At 54.5% G+C, this 12,891-nt stretch overlaps 1 protein-coding gene across 8 annotated transcripts in view; it reads right to left on the bottom strand.

Annotated features, from left to right (window-relative positions):
- KMT2D (lysine methyltransferase 2D) overlaps positions 1–12,661 on the bottom strand; it is a 41,553-nt gene extending 28,892 nt beyond the window's left edge. For 6 of the 8 annotated variants that reach the window (XM_058433331.1, XM_058433336.1, XM_058433337.1 and 3 more), the window contains exons 1-8: positions 5,851–5,988; positions 5,559–5,716; positions 5,208–5,353; positions 3,503–5,068; positions 2,299–3,407; positions 1,719–1,832; positions 1,273–1,383; positions 579–683 (exon numbers count right to left, since the gene is read on the bottom strand). In XM_058433331.1, coding sequence (XP_058289314.1) covers positions 579–683; positions 1,273–1,383; positions 1,719–1,832; positions 2,299–3,407; positions 3,503–5,068; positions 5,208–5,353; positions 5,559–5,716; positions 5,851–5,943 — 3,402 coding nt within the window. In that variant the 5' untranslated portion in view covers positions 5,944–5,988. Of the gene's footprint in view, positions 1–578; positions 684–1,272; positions 1,384–1,718; positions 1,833–2,298; positions 3,408–3,502; positions 5,069–5,207; positions 5,354–5,558; positions 5,717–5,850; positions 5,989–6,119; positions 6,286–6,622; positions 6,786–6,951; positions 7,062–7,172; positions 7,397–7,550; positions 7,678–7,925; positions 8,012–12,237 lie in introns of those variants that run through there. The other 2 variants (XM_032143463.2, XM_058433332.1) reach the window with 2 other exon arrangements.
- Positions 12,662–12,891: the final 230 nt, after the last annotated feature.

Raw genomic sequence — 12,891 nt, 5'->3', positions numbered from 1 at the left:
GTCCCCTAGTTTTTCTTTTCTTTTTTTTTTTTTTTTTTTTTTTTTGAGACGGATCTCGCTCTGTTGCCCAGGCTGGAGTGGAGTGCAGTGGCGTGATCTCGGCTCACTGCAACCTCCGCCTCCTGGGTTCAAGCAATTGTCCTGCCTCGGCCTCCCGAGTTGCTGAGATTACAGGCACACGCTACCACACTCGCCTAATTTTTGTATTTTTAGTAGAGACAGGGTTTCACCATGTTGGCCACAATGGTCCTGAACTCCTAATCTCAGGTGATCCACCCACCTAGGCCTCCCAAAGTGCTGGGATTACAGGTGGGAGCCACCATGCCCGGCCTTGTTGTTATTTTTTACGATGGACTGAATTATACCAGCAAGTCAGGGCCTACCACAAAGAAACTATCAAGTCCACCTTGAGTTCCAAAGTACTTTTCCCCAAGAAGAGTTTGATAACCACTGGTGACTAATGAACAACATCCATGACCAATGGCCGCTTGAAGAGGTGGTATGGCCAGGACAAGGAACTAGGGTAAGAATTAACTGACCCTATTCCCCAGCCTGCACCTCTTGGGCCCTGAACTCACCTTGCTGTTGACACAGTAAGGGTGATAGCACTGAGAGCACTGCGAACAGGCAAGGAGGTGGCCCTCTGCCCCCCGGCCAAAGCTGCCACATACCACACACATGTCCTGGGGAAACACAGAGAAACCCAAATGTCCAACTAGATCTCCCCATCCCACTCAGATCCAGCCTACTATGACACTACAACACTGATTTGTGACCAGAGTCAGGAAGCCCATCCCACAGCATTAGGACGCTGTCAGCTACCAAGGGACCCTGCACCTTCCTAGGATGCCTCACTCACCTAATCAGGTCACTTGAATTTATAAAGCCTGACATGGGCAAAGGTAAGAAGAAATTAAAGGAAGATAAGATGGGGTAAAGACTGGTCAGGTGAGAATCACATATGTGAAAAAATTCTATGAGCTTCAAGATTATTCAAGTGAGGACACATGTAAGTTCCCTAAGCTATAAACTTCAAAAGGGCAAAGACTTTTTCACTGCTATTTCTGTAGCTCCTAGCTCAGTGCCAAGTTCAGAGATACTCAAGAGAAATGTGATGGATGGACAAACCAATGAACAACATGATTAGAATTCATGGTCTGTTTTCTCATTAGCTGGGTATCCCCAAAAGTAGGTCCAGTTTTACCCATCTATCCCCTCACCAAAACACACACATACACAATGTTCAGTGTGCCAGGTCTCACTGTATGGTACCTGCATTAGGACAAATTTGTCTGTGTTGGAGAAGAGAACCACGGTATTCTGCATGGTGTCATCATCTTCTTCCTCCTCCTCCTTACTGGGAGAGCTATCAATGTCAGCAACCTGATGGGCAGAGAGTTGTGGAAAGTGAGGCAGATAAATCTGCCCCCACCAAGCTACTTTCCTCTTTGGTGTTGGGGGAAGAAAGTGTGAACCCTTGGCTAAGATGAAGGCCGAAAGCCAGGAATAACAGACAGAACACCCCAGCTCCCAAACTGAGCCTCAGCCTGATAGCAGAGATTTCAGAAAAACCTGGGGGCCAAGTGGCCAGGAATTCAGACACAGCCAGACAGGCCCTAGACGAGCAGGCAGGTAGGCCAGCACGCAAGGGACTGGCAGGACTCAGAGGGTGCTAAAGCATGGCTGGGGGATGGGAGGAATAGGAGGCGTCTCCTTACTACCAGAGTCTCAATGGAAGAAGCAGTTGACTTTAGCCGGGCCCGGCCTCTACCACGTCCTCCATGGGCTCCTCCACGAGGCCGGCGTCTTCCTGGGAAACTGCTGCTGCGACCCTGAGTGAAAGAACGGGACAATGACAGGAGCGTGTCAAGGGCTAGTGTGTTGGGTTTACACATTTGAACAGAAGAAGTGACAAATGGACAGAGTAAGACAGTTGTAATAAGCCCAGGAGTCCCACTCAGGGCAGGGGAAAAGGCCAAACTCCCAGATATCAACAAGCGCATAGCTCTAGCCCAAACCCATTCTTCCCCTCCCAAGAGTGGCTGACATGGACAAGGAGAAAAAAACAGTGGCTTGAAAGAACCAAGTTTCTGGTCCCAATTCTATGACTGAGTAACCATGAATCTCGGCAAGTTACTTGTCCCTTCTACGTATTAGTATTTTCTCCTTAATAACTGGAATAAAGGATCTCCAAGTCTAGGATTCGCAAAGCAAGGTGGGAAGGTATCAGTGACACAGGACTGTACCTCTGACAGTGGGCTAACTCTGATCACATCCCGCAGCTAGACAGCCCCTCACCTGTTTGATGCGGGAACGGGCTGGGGAGCTGCGCCGCCGCCCCTTCTCCCCCTCAGCTTTGCCTCCACTGATAGCTGTCCCAGCATCGCACAATAGTGAGTCATCAGTCTCTGGCAGTGAGTCGGTACAGAGCCGTAGGGAGCCCTCATCTCGGGCTGGACTAACATCCGTAGAGACCCCCAGCTCCATGGACAGGGAGCCACCACCCTCTGGGTCTGGAGAGCCCAGGAGGGGCTCTAAGCCAGGAAAACTGGCACTGGCATCGCCCTGGCTCAGATTAGAGATCTCGTTAACGATGTCGGATTTGATGAGAGTGGGTGGTGTGGGGGCCACCGGTGCACGTGGCTCTTCCTGTTCTTCACATGGTGAGCCCTGCCCTGCTGTCTGCTTACATTCAGGGTAGACCTCCATAGGGGTCACGGGGGCCAGCTCCTCGGGGTCCAGGAGCACAGGGGAGCCTTTAAGTTCACTAGCCAAACTGCCAGGGGTCTGTCCAGCCTCTGGCTGTGAACCCGGAGCATCAATCCCATCCAGAGGGGCTGTGTCTTCCCCTAGGCCAGAGAAGTCATCCAGGGCTGGGGCAGGGCTGGGGGCGGGGCAGGAAAGGTCCCCCATTGGGGAAGGGAGAGGACTGGTGGCACTGGGTTCCAAGGCTGGGCATTCAGGTTCTGAAACTTTCTCCGTCTCCATCTCGTGCAGCTCAGCCTCATCTGAGACTCCCACGACCTTCCCTATGGGACTCAACGGGGAGGGAACGGACAGTGGCAGGGCAGGAGGAGAGCACTGAGAAGGAGGGGAGTTTTGGGGAGCCAGGGAATGCTGAAGGAGTGGCGAACACTGAGGGGGAAGGGGATCCATCAGGATGGGAGAAGCCGGCCCCATTGGGGAGCCTGGAGATGGGGGAAGGATCATAGGGGGGACAGGCTCAGGGTCAGTGCAGTTAGCTTCTGGTGGAGGGCTGATGGGTGTCTCCAGGATGGGGGCAGCCAAGGGTGACTCAGGGTCACTGTCCCCTTTGGAACCAAAGGGGTACTCTAACTCCCCCAAAGGAGACAGGGCCGGTGGGGCCACAGCTGTGATAATGGGTGAGAGCGGAGGAGGAAGGGGATCTGGAAGGAAAGAGAAAAAAGAGGGGCTCTTAGATTAGATGTGCCATGAAGAGTTACAGCTGTTCCAGAGTAAGAGCGTACTAACATCCCCTTACCTGGTGGCATCAGCTGAGGTGATAAGGATGGCTCCCCAGATGGGGACAAGGGCAGCTCCTCGGGCAGAGGGGACAGAGGTGGTTCCCCAGGCTCAGACAGGGCTGGCTCTCCAAGCAAGGGAGATAAGGATGGTTCCCCATGGGGAGGGAACAAGGGCAGCTCCTCAGGTCCAGGGCATTGGCCTGGCTCCTCTGCGGGCTCTTCAGGCCGAGGGGACAGGGGTGGCTCCTCAAGCTGAGGGGACAGATGCAATTCCTCAGGCCGGGGGGACAGGCATGGTTCCTCAGACTGGGGGGACAGGTGTGATTCCTCAGGCTGGGGGGACAAGCATGGCTCCTCAGGCACAGGAGACAGGTGCGGCTCCTCAGTCTTGGGGGACAGGTGCAATTCCTCAGGCTGAGGGGACAGATGTGGTCCCTCAGCCTGGGGGGACAAGTGTGGCTCCTCAGGCACAGCGCACAGGCATGGCTCCTCAGGCTGGGGGTACAGGTGTGGCTCCTCAGCCTGCGGAGATAGGTGCGGCTCCTCAGGCCGGGGGGACAGGTGTGGCTCCTCAGGCTGCAGGGGCAGGTGTGGCTCCTCAGGCCGGGGTGACAGGCGCGGCTCCTCGGACGGGGGGCAGAGTTGCGGCTCCTCAGGTAGTGGTGACAGGGGTGACTCCTCCAGCGGCAGGGACATGAGCGAGTCCTCCGGTCGTGGGGGAGCAGGGGAGTCCTCAGGTGGTGGGGATGTGGGGGAGTCCTCAGGTGGTGGGGAGAGGCGTGAAGCCTCAGGTGGAGGGGACGTGGGAGACTCCTCAGGTGGTGGGGACAAGGGAGATTCCTCAGGCGGTGGGGACAGGCGTGACGCCACAGGCAGGGGGCATAGGCGCGAGACCTCAGGTGGGGGGGACATAGGTGATTCTTCAGGTGGTGGGGACATAGGCGAGTCCTCAGGTGGTGGGGACAGGCGTGATGCCTCAGGTGGTGGGGAGAGGGGAGACTCCTCAGGTGGAGGGGACAGAGGAGACTCTTCAAATGGTGGGAACAGACGAGCTGCCTCCGGTGGTGGAGACATGGGTGACTCTTCAGGTGGAGGGGACATGGGTGACTCCTCGGACAGTGGAGACAGGCGAGATGCTTCAGGTGGCGGGGAAGTGGGCAATTCCTCAGGTGGTGGGGACAAAGGAGATTCCTCAAATGGTGGGGACAGGGGCGATGCTTCAGGTGGTGGGGATAGAGGCGTCTCAAGTGCAGGAGATGGGGGTGACTCTTCCGGTGGAGAGAAGGGCGACTCCTCCAGTGGAGAAAAAGGTGATGATTCAGGTGGGGGAGACAGAGGAGACTCCTCAGGCGGCGGAGAGAGGGGCGATTCCTCTGGTGGCTGGGACAGGTGCAATGCCTCAGGAAGCGGGGATGCGGGCGATTCCTCAGGTGGCGGGGACAGGCGTGATGCCTCAGGTGGTGGGGACGTGGGTGATTCCTCAGGTGGTGGGGACAGGGGTGACTCCTCAGGTGGGGGCAGCAGTGGCATCTCCTCGTTTAGGGGGGCCTCCAACTGGGGCTCAAGTTGGACCCCTGCTCTCCCTGCAGACACAACAACACGATGCTCCTATCTAGCTCATATCTACTCCACAGAAAGTGTGGGGTCTGGGGCAATGCACAAACTGTCTCTTGCCACAGAATAAAAGGGGATGAATTTCAGGGACCCTCAAACCCTACTCACCTAGTGGTTTGGCTTCACATTGCAGGGGCCCCGGTTCCTTGGGTTGCATAGAGGTCACGTGCCCACCCTTTGGCTGCCCTTGGCATGCAACGTACAGAGCATCAGGCTCGTCAGTGGGGGTATCGCCAGGCTCTGGGGGTGAAAATCTGCAGAGGGTACAGGGGAGCAGGCACTGTGGCTCTCACCAGCTAACAAATCCTAGACAGCACACTGGGGCAATGCACAAATGCTGTGAATGGCACTGCCCACCTTAGGGCTCTCCTCTCAAAGTCCACTCAATTTAATAAGGCCCCTGCCAATCTCAGTCCTTCCAACCTGCCAGCCCAATCTCAGTCAGTCCACACCACTTACCTGCTACACACAGGGGTATGCTGCTCAGCAACGGAGCTGACAGGCTGACCTCCCTGGGCTTTGTGACAGCGGTGACAGAGAGAGTAGTTCTCAAACCACTCCGAGTTAGGATTCAGTTCTGCTGAGCCCGCCCCACAGGCCCGGCACACCCGGCATGCCTAAGGGAAGGGAGTGGGCAAAACAGGCATTGGTCAGACAGCAAAGACTAAATGAAAGTACACAACTTGTCAAGACAGAGAATGCTGTAGGAGGCACAGTTAGGGACAATAGGGAAGAATCAGGGTACACTCACCTTGCACTTCCAAGAGTGAGCAGGCAGTTCCTCCATGGGTGGTTTTAGGCAGAAAGTATGGTATCCTTTGTCACACGTCTCACAAACCAACATCTTAGAGTCATTCCCAGGTTTCCTGCAGGTGCACAGGGAACATTACAGTGTCCTCTCTGCCCTCGTTTCCTTTCTTTTTTGTTGTTTTCATGTTAACAGGCCTTCTCCGACTGCCCTCATTTTCAACCCTAACCTGTGTTGTGCCTAAGACTTCCCTCCTGCCCTTCCATTCCTACCTGCAGGCTTGGCACACTTTGCATTCAGGGCACTGCCAGCCAGCACGTTTGCGGGCAGTCAGAGCAGTGTCCAGGCAGGCCCCGTGATAGTGATGTCCACAGCTGGTACAGAAGAACAGGTCACACAACTCCCCTGGCCCCTCACACACTGCACAGCGAGCCTCCTCTGCAGGGGGTAGAGACACCACAGGTCAGCTATGGATTCCTTGTAAGCCTCAGCACATTGCTGTACACAAAACAGGCACTCCATGGGCACAGAATTAACAAACAACAAAGTTACTGAGTGCCTGTCCAACGTCTGCCAGCTACTGTTCTAGGCACTGGAGACACAATGGTAAATGAAACAGGCAAAACCCTGGTGCTCACAAAGTTCACACCTATTTTAGTGGGCAGACCAACAGTAAATAACTCTATACTTTGATCGGTGCTCTGTAGAGTACAAAAATCCAAGGCACACTTGGTCTCTCATTTGCCCTATGACCACAAAGATCAGTACTTCTCACCCAGATGTGCAGCCCCCTCACTGTGCTCTGGGCATAGCAGCTGCAGTGTTTTCATGGATAGGAAGGAACCACTGGCAGTCGCGCAGGGGAAGTGGTAAAGCCGTGGACATCCAGGTGAGCGGCAAGGGATGGAGGCACCGAGCCTGGTGCAGTGGGAGCAGCGCTGCCAGGGTGAAGAAAGAGCCTCAGTGTCAGCCAGCTCTCCCCAGACAAACAGTTCAGGCACTAGCTCTGCCCCAGGATACCCATGGTCCTTCTCATTCCAGCCTGACTCTCAGAAGCCCACCAGCCCTGCCCTTCACCTACGCAATCCCCTGGCCCAGCCCCACCTGTGAGATCCCTGAGAAGATGGCCTTGTCCACACCACATAGTTCTGGGCCCTCCTGCCCCCACACGCCTGCCGACCATGCAGCACACCAATGGTGAGCCCAGCAGGACCCTTTACAGGTGGGAAGAGGTAAACAGAAAGGAAAGAATTAACAAAAAGAGGATCGCTGGCTCAGGACTACCCAGCCCTTATCCCATTTCCTGCCCCATTCTCCTCACTCACCTCCAGGTTCTCCTAGGTGGGCAGGTGTAAGGCCCTCAGGGAAACCAATCTGTGATAGGTCCTCACTGGGCAGCACTGTCTCACTGGGCCCTGGGCTCCCCCCAGGGGACACCACTGGACACCGGGGCCAATCAAATGGCAACTCAAAGCGCCGTAGCTCCCGCTGCCCGTGTAGACTGGGCTCCCCGCAGTTACAGAGAGCACAACGCCGCACCGGACCCCCACTGTGGACACACAAGCATCGGTACCACGCCAGGCCCCCAGCAACCCCATGATGTGGCATGCCCATGCTTCCCCAACACTCATTTCCCTAAATTCTCTTCCTTGAAAGCCCTAGACTCTCAAATCAAAACCCTCATGTGCCCTCAAACAAGTTACCTGCAGTCCTGAGGAGTCTCCTGAAGCCTGGGACTCCCAGAACTAAGGACAGAGACCTCTCCCACATGTGGGTTGGGCAGGTCTGACTCAGTGGCACTTGGGTCCTCAGAAGCTGCAGGTCCATCAGCTGAATAAACAGACAAACGCATGTGTCAGCCATCATCCCTATTTAATACAAAGTCCACTCACCAGACGCATGAGATTATCCAAAACCTGAGTGGATCAGAGTGATGATATTTCAACTGTTGTCCCAAAGAACAAAGTTGTTCCATTACTTATCTGCTACATAGACTTAGTTCATGTCCTTGTGCCAGGACCAGAAATGTAAGGTTGCCCATGAAATCTAAAAGCAAACAAACAATCTGTCCTACTCACCTGCCGGTTCTGAATCTTTATCCTCACCAGCCAGCTTCTGGCTGTCCATCCCTCTCTCCGACTGGGCAGGGCCCTCTCGGGGAGACCTGTTGGTGCCAAGAAAGAGATCTATATGCCTACTAAGTCTTCCCAAGAAGCACTTTTCCCAGAATCCCGGGAGGAAGGCATCCAGACCCTCCAGACCTCAGAGCAAAGCCATACTACAAACTCCTATACTGACAAGAAAGTCATTCTCCCTAACCTGTAGGGTCACTTCCTCCCCAGATAAACACGTACCCTCTTCTCACACTCTGGAGAGATTCTCAAGGGATCCATTTGACTTTCCCACTTCCAGCCTCCTCTGTAAGAGTTCCTGGGGCCACAGCATCCAACTAGAAGCATATCCATTTACATCTAATACTGCTCTTTGCCTCGCCTCTGGGTTTTTGGCTTTTGGTGAGCCCTATTCCCACACCTTTCCCTCAAGTCTCAAGTAAGCTGCCATTCTAGAGGCCAGTCTGGGCCAAGCCAGGGGTAGTCATGACCCAGGAAGCCTGAGTCCAGCAAAAATCCCTCTCCCAGAGGCAGAGTCTGAGGCACTGCAAGAGATGGAACACACTACTGGATGGATCTCCCCCACCGCCACTTGTTTCTACGAGGACATCACCATTACAAAAGAAGAAACTCCCTAATTTCCACCCACTTCCAACCCAAATCCAGCCCAGACCAACCCCTGGCCCATGCCCTAACTGAGCTCAGGGTCTCACCCAGCCTGAAGGTCTCAGGTCATTGCCCTTAGCAACACCAACTGCCCTTCCTCTTCAGATATCCCTAGTAGTTAACAGAAGTGGACCTTGAGAGTTACTGAGCATGTGTAGCCAGGCCTGAGGCTAAGCATGCTGGGAGTTGTAGTCTCAGGAAGCATACAGCCACTCAGAGGAGTTCTAAACAGGGCAGGACATAGCACAGCACAGCGGAGTAGCTTCCTTCCTCTTCCCTCAAGCAGGGTTTCCACACACATACATGGGGGTGGGGAATAACGGTCCCTTGTCCCTTCTTCTAAGAAATGCGTGCCTGTATCAGAGCCAAATGAAACACACTAAAGTTATACCTAAAAAAGTTGAGACTTACACCTTTGGGCATTATTTTCCTAGATCTCAGAGGGAATTAAGCACAGTGGGAAAAAAAAGAACAATAATTACAGACATGAAGAATAGGAAAGGGATCCTACAGAAGGAGGGAGAAAGTGGTAAGCGTTAGCAGCTTGTAGTAGGAAGTGTAGACCCTTTCTCTTAATCAGAGAAGGTATACAGTGTTCCTAGAGAAAGTGGTGGTGAGGTAGGGGAAATCCCTAAAACAGAACTCTAAACAATAAAAGTTTGAGAAATTCATCTCTCGCCTTTTCCACTCTTCTTGACTAACCAGAGTGACCACACCACCCTTAGCAAGGATAGCCCCTCCTCCCAAACTGGAAGGCAAATACCCCAGTCAGCCACTTACGGTTGAATGACTGGGACAAATGAGACAGGGGGAACCCTCAAAGGTGCCCCAAATCAGTAAATCAATTCCCTAAGAACTACAGTATCACTCCTTCTGCCCTGAACTCACCCTTTATTTCCAGATACTGGCTATGCCCCTCTGGAGACATGTCGCAGGAAAGAAAATTCCTTTTTCCCCTAACACTCTCAGAACCCACTGGAGAAAGTAAAGCATCACCTGATACGCATCATCTCCATTCCCAAGCCATCTCTCTTTCCCAAACCTGCCACACAACCACACTTGAAAGGAAAGCAGGGTGGGTCATCTGGCCGGCTCATATAAAAGCTGCTCCAGAACTTCAAGGAGTCCTTAGAAGCTACCATGGGAAGTGCGAGGTGGAGGTGAGGGCAGCAGCCAGGCCCCTCTTCCAGTCAGTCATTCAAGTCCTGACCACACCCAGAAGGTCCAAGGGGCCCTTAAAGTTTTCTAATCCTTTGCATCTTACTATATCTTACCACCACATACCCCTAAAGATCCTCTACCCACTGTGGTCTCAAAGTTGAGGCCAAAAGAGTCACAAACATCAAGAAGTAAAAGGCAACAATGATAATACAGTGGGTAGGAGGAGGGCTGCCTCACACAAGGCCAGAGGGGCAAATTCCTCAGCCCTCCCCCGAGCTCAGCCCTCTCAGGCTGGTAAGGCTGGTACTGCTCAAGAAGGTACAGAAACCACCTTCATCTGGCCTTGAGAGAGTACTAACATCCTCTACAGCCAGAGCCCATTCATGGGGCCATGGAAGATGAGAGATTAAGAAGCAAAGAGAAAAATGTCATACAACTTTTACCAAAAATAATCCAGGGGGCACCTCCAAAAAGCCTGAGCCCTCAGTCCCTATTTCCCCATCCCTGCAGTCCAGCATAGGGATCCCAATGCTGATTCCCAGTTAACAGGCCCCTGAACATATCTCAACAAAGACCCCAGGTTCCCCAGTCCCATCATTCACAGCCAGTAAACTGACATACACACACACCAAGGATTTTTTTCCCTGGATCTAAACTGGGGTAGTTTAGGCTTCCTCCACAGAACTAGAGATCCCATACAGTAGGTACAGATCTAGGGAGTAAAACTGTGCTGGCACCCCTCAGTCCTATACCTAAGAGGTCCAAAACAGCAAAGAAAAGGACAGGGATTTATCTCAACCCACTCTCCTTCCTGCCTCCCTCCCAGATCAACAGCTTTCACTCCATTTTCCCAGACAAGGGGGAAATGGACGCTTGGAGAGGTGTAAGGCTGAAGCAGGCCCTTGAGTGAACAGCTCTTCAGTAGGACTCAGGACTTCCTGGTTCCCAGCCTGGACTCAAACCACACCTCTTCCCACCCCCATTTTGGGTCAGCCCTCCGAGATGGATCCAAATGCAACACTGGCCCTGCAGACCCTCTGAACTGTGTCCCTGGCTCATCCTGAGAGCAGGCACAGCTAACAAGGTGCAGTCCTACATAAGGAAGTTGTTTCGGGACAAACAGGAGGGACTCTCCATAGAATGAAGGAGTGGAGAGCAGGATTGACAGCTCACCTCACTCCACTACCCCGTGCCATCTCTCACCTTTCAGAAATCTTTAAAAGGCAAAACCCCTATTTTCTCCTTTCCAAAACCAGACTCAAAGAAATCTAGTATATGTATGTTGCAGCAGACAGAATGAGGGAGCAAAATGCACCAGCCAAATCCCTGCTGGGTAGCATGACAGGTGTGAGAGGGGCAGTCCCAGCCCAAGCAAGGCCCACAGGATTGAGGCTCAAGCTGCAGGCACATATACACCCTTTCTCCCAATACCTTCTGCCAGGGGTGGAATCACTGGTTTCCAGGAGAAAAGAGCTCTGATCAAGCCATTTCTCCTCCAGAGAGACACAGGCCACCCCATTCTGCACAGTTGGTACAGGATCAGAAAACCAGTTAACAATCCCTGGTCAAAAAAGGGTTGGAGAGGTCTGGGAGGGGCTTGCAGGACTGGCCAGGGACTCATGGGCAGCCAGCTCTCCATACCAGGCCGGGAGAAGGCAAAAGACAAAAGCCATTTTTTGCAGCCTACATTCGCAGGGAGCAAATCTCAACGGCCTCCTCTATAATCCTCTGGAGATTAGATCCATCCCAAGAGGAGGGGAGGCAAAGCAGGCTAAGACAGCACTAGGCCTCACTGGGGTCACTTTGCCAGGCAGGGGCAGTTTAAAGTTGAACAGCAGGGCCAGAGCTGCCCCAGCCCCGCCTCCTTCTTGCCCCAGCCACCCCCTTCATCACAACTAGTCAGTTTCCACACACTCTCCCTTTGCCCAGTGAAAGGAGGCCTGGTGAAGGATCTGGGGTTCCTTGAGTTTTCCAGGGACTGCTTTGGGTGCCCAACTCGGTAGGAACAACCTTAAAGTCCAACTGGCATAAGTCTGACCTGGCAGTAGCACACTCCCCCACCATCCCAAGTTGCTCTGTCCCAAGGCCCACAAGGAACCCTGAGAGGAGAAGCAGCAGCCTGGGATTGGTACTGGCATCAGGGCCCGGGTCCTAGTTTAGTCGAGCTCCCCCAACACAAAAATAAACAGGCAGAGAGGCTATCTAGCCAGGTTCCCAAACTCCCGTGGTTCCCTGAACCCCCAGTCTTTAAAGAGGCACACCCCAAGACACCAGGCCTCAGTTCTGCCCTGGTGACTGGCTCAGGTTCCCTTGACAGACCCTGCCAAAGGAACGCTCCCCAGCTCTGGCACCCCCTTCTCCAACCTAAAGGCCAGCTCTGGCTAAGAGAGTCCATCTGGCTGTGCCCCCAGTCCAACCCTTTCTGGGCCCTGGCCGGGCGGACTTCACTCACCTCTTCACAGGGCGATCCAGAAATCCTCATCCGAGAACATGGCCAGAGCCCGGGCCGCTCCCCGACCTCCAACCGCCAGAGCGATCACAGCCGCCCCCCGCACGGGGGGGCTTAGGGGGGCCAAGAACGGTAAATCCAGGTCGGAGTGGCCACCCTCCCCCCACAAAAAAACAGCAAGAAGCCAAAGACGGGTTCTCTGCCTCAGGTTCCAGCAGTTTAGGTTTCCATGGACAGCCCCAGGGCGGCGAATCCCGAGCGGACACAAAGAGAGCACCGGTGGCTTTGATCTTGGGCGAGCAGGCTCCGCATCCGCGTCGCCGGGCGGCCTCTCAGTCCTAGGGCCCGGCCAGCGCCCCGGCCGCCCGCGCCGGGCTCGGGCGGAACGTCGAGGCTCTCCAGATGGAACGTCGAGGCACCTCCCCAGCAGCCCGGAAGGAATGCCGCGCCGCCCCGCGCCTGGCCCGGATGGAACGTGAGACCCTCGCAGGAGCGCCGAGCCCCTCTCTCCGCCCCGGCCGGCGCCCGGGGCCGCGCGAGCTACGGCGACGCGGGGCCGGCGGGGCCGTGGGGCTGAACCTGACACACACCCAGCACCGGGCTTCTCGACCCCGAGCGCTCACCCTCGGCGGCTTCGAGCCCCCCACCTTCTGCTCC

This window comes from Hylobates moloch, unplaced genomic scaffold (assembly GCF_009828535.3).
Source record: "Hylobates moloch isolate HMO894 unplaced genomic scaffold, HMol_V3 SCAFFOLD_22, whole genome shotgun sequence".
NCBI classification, from domain to species: Eukaryota; Metazoa; Chordata; class Mammalia; order Primates; family Hylobatidae; genus Hylobates; species Hylobates moloch.
Note: the sequence above shows the minus strand (reverse complement) of the source record. Positions and strands in the feature narration are given on the sequence as shown.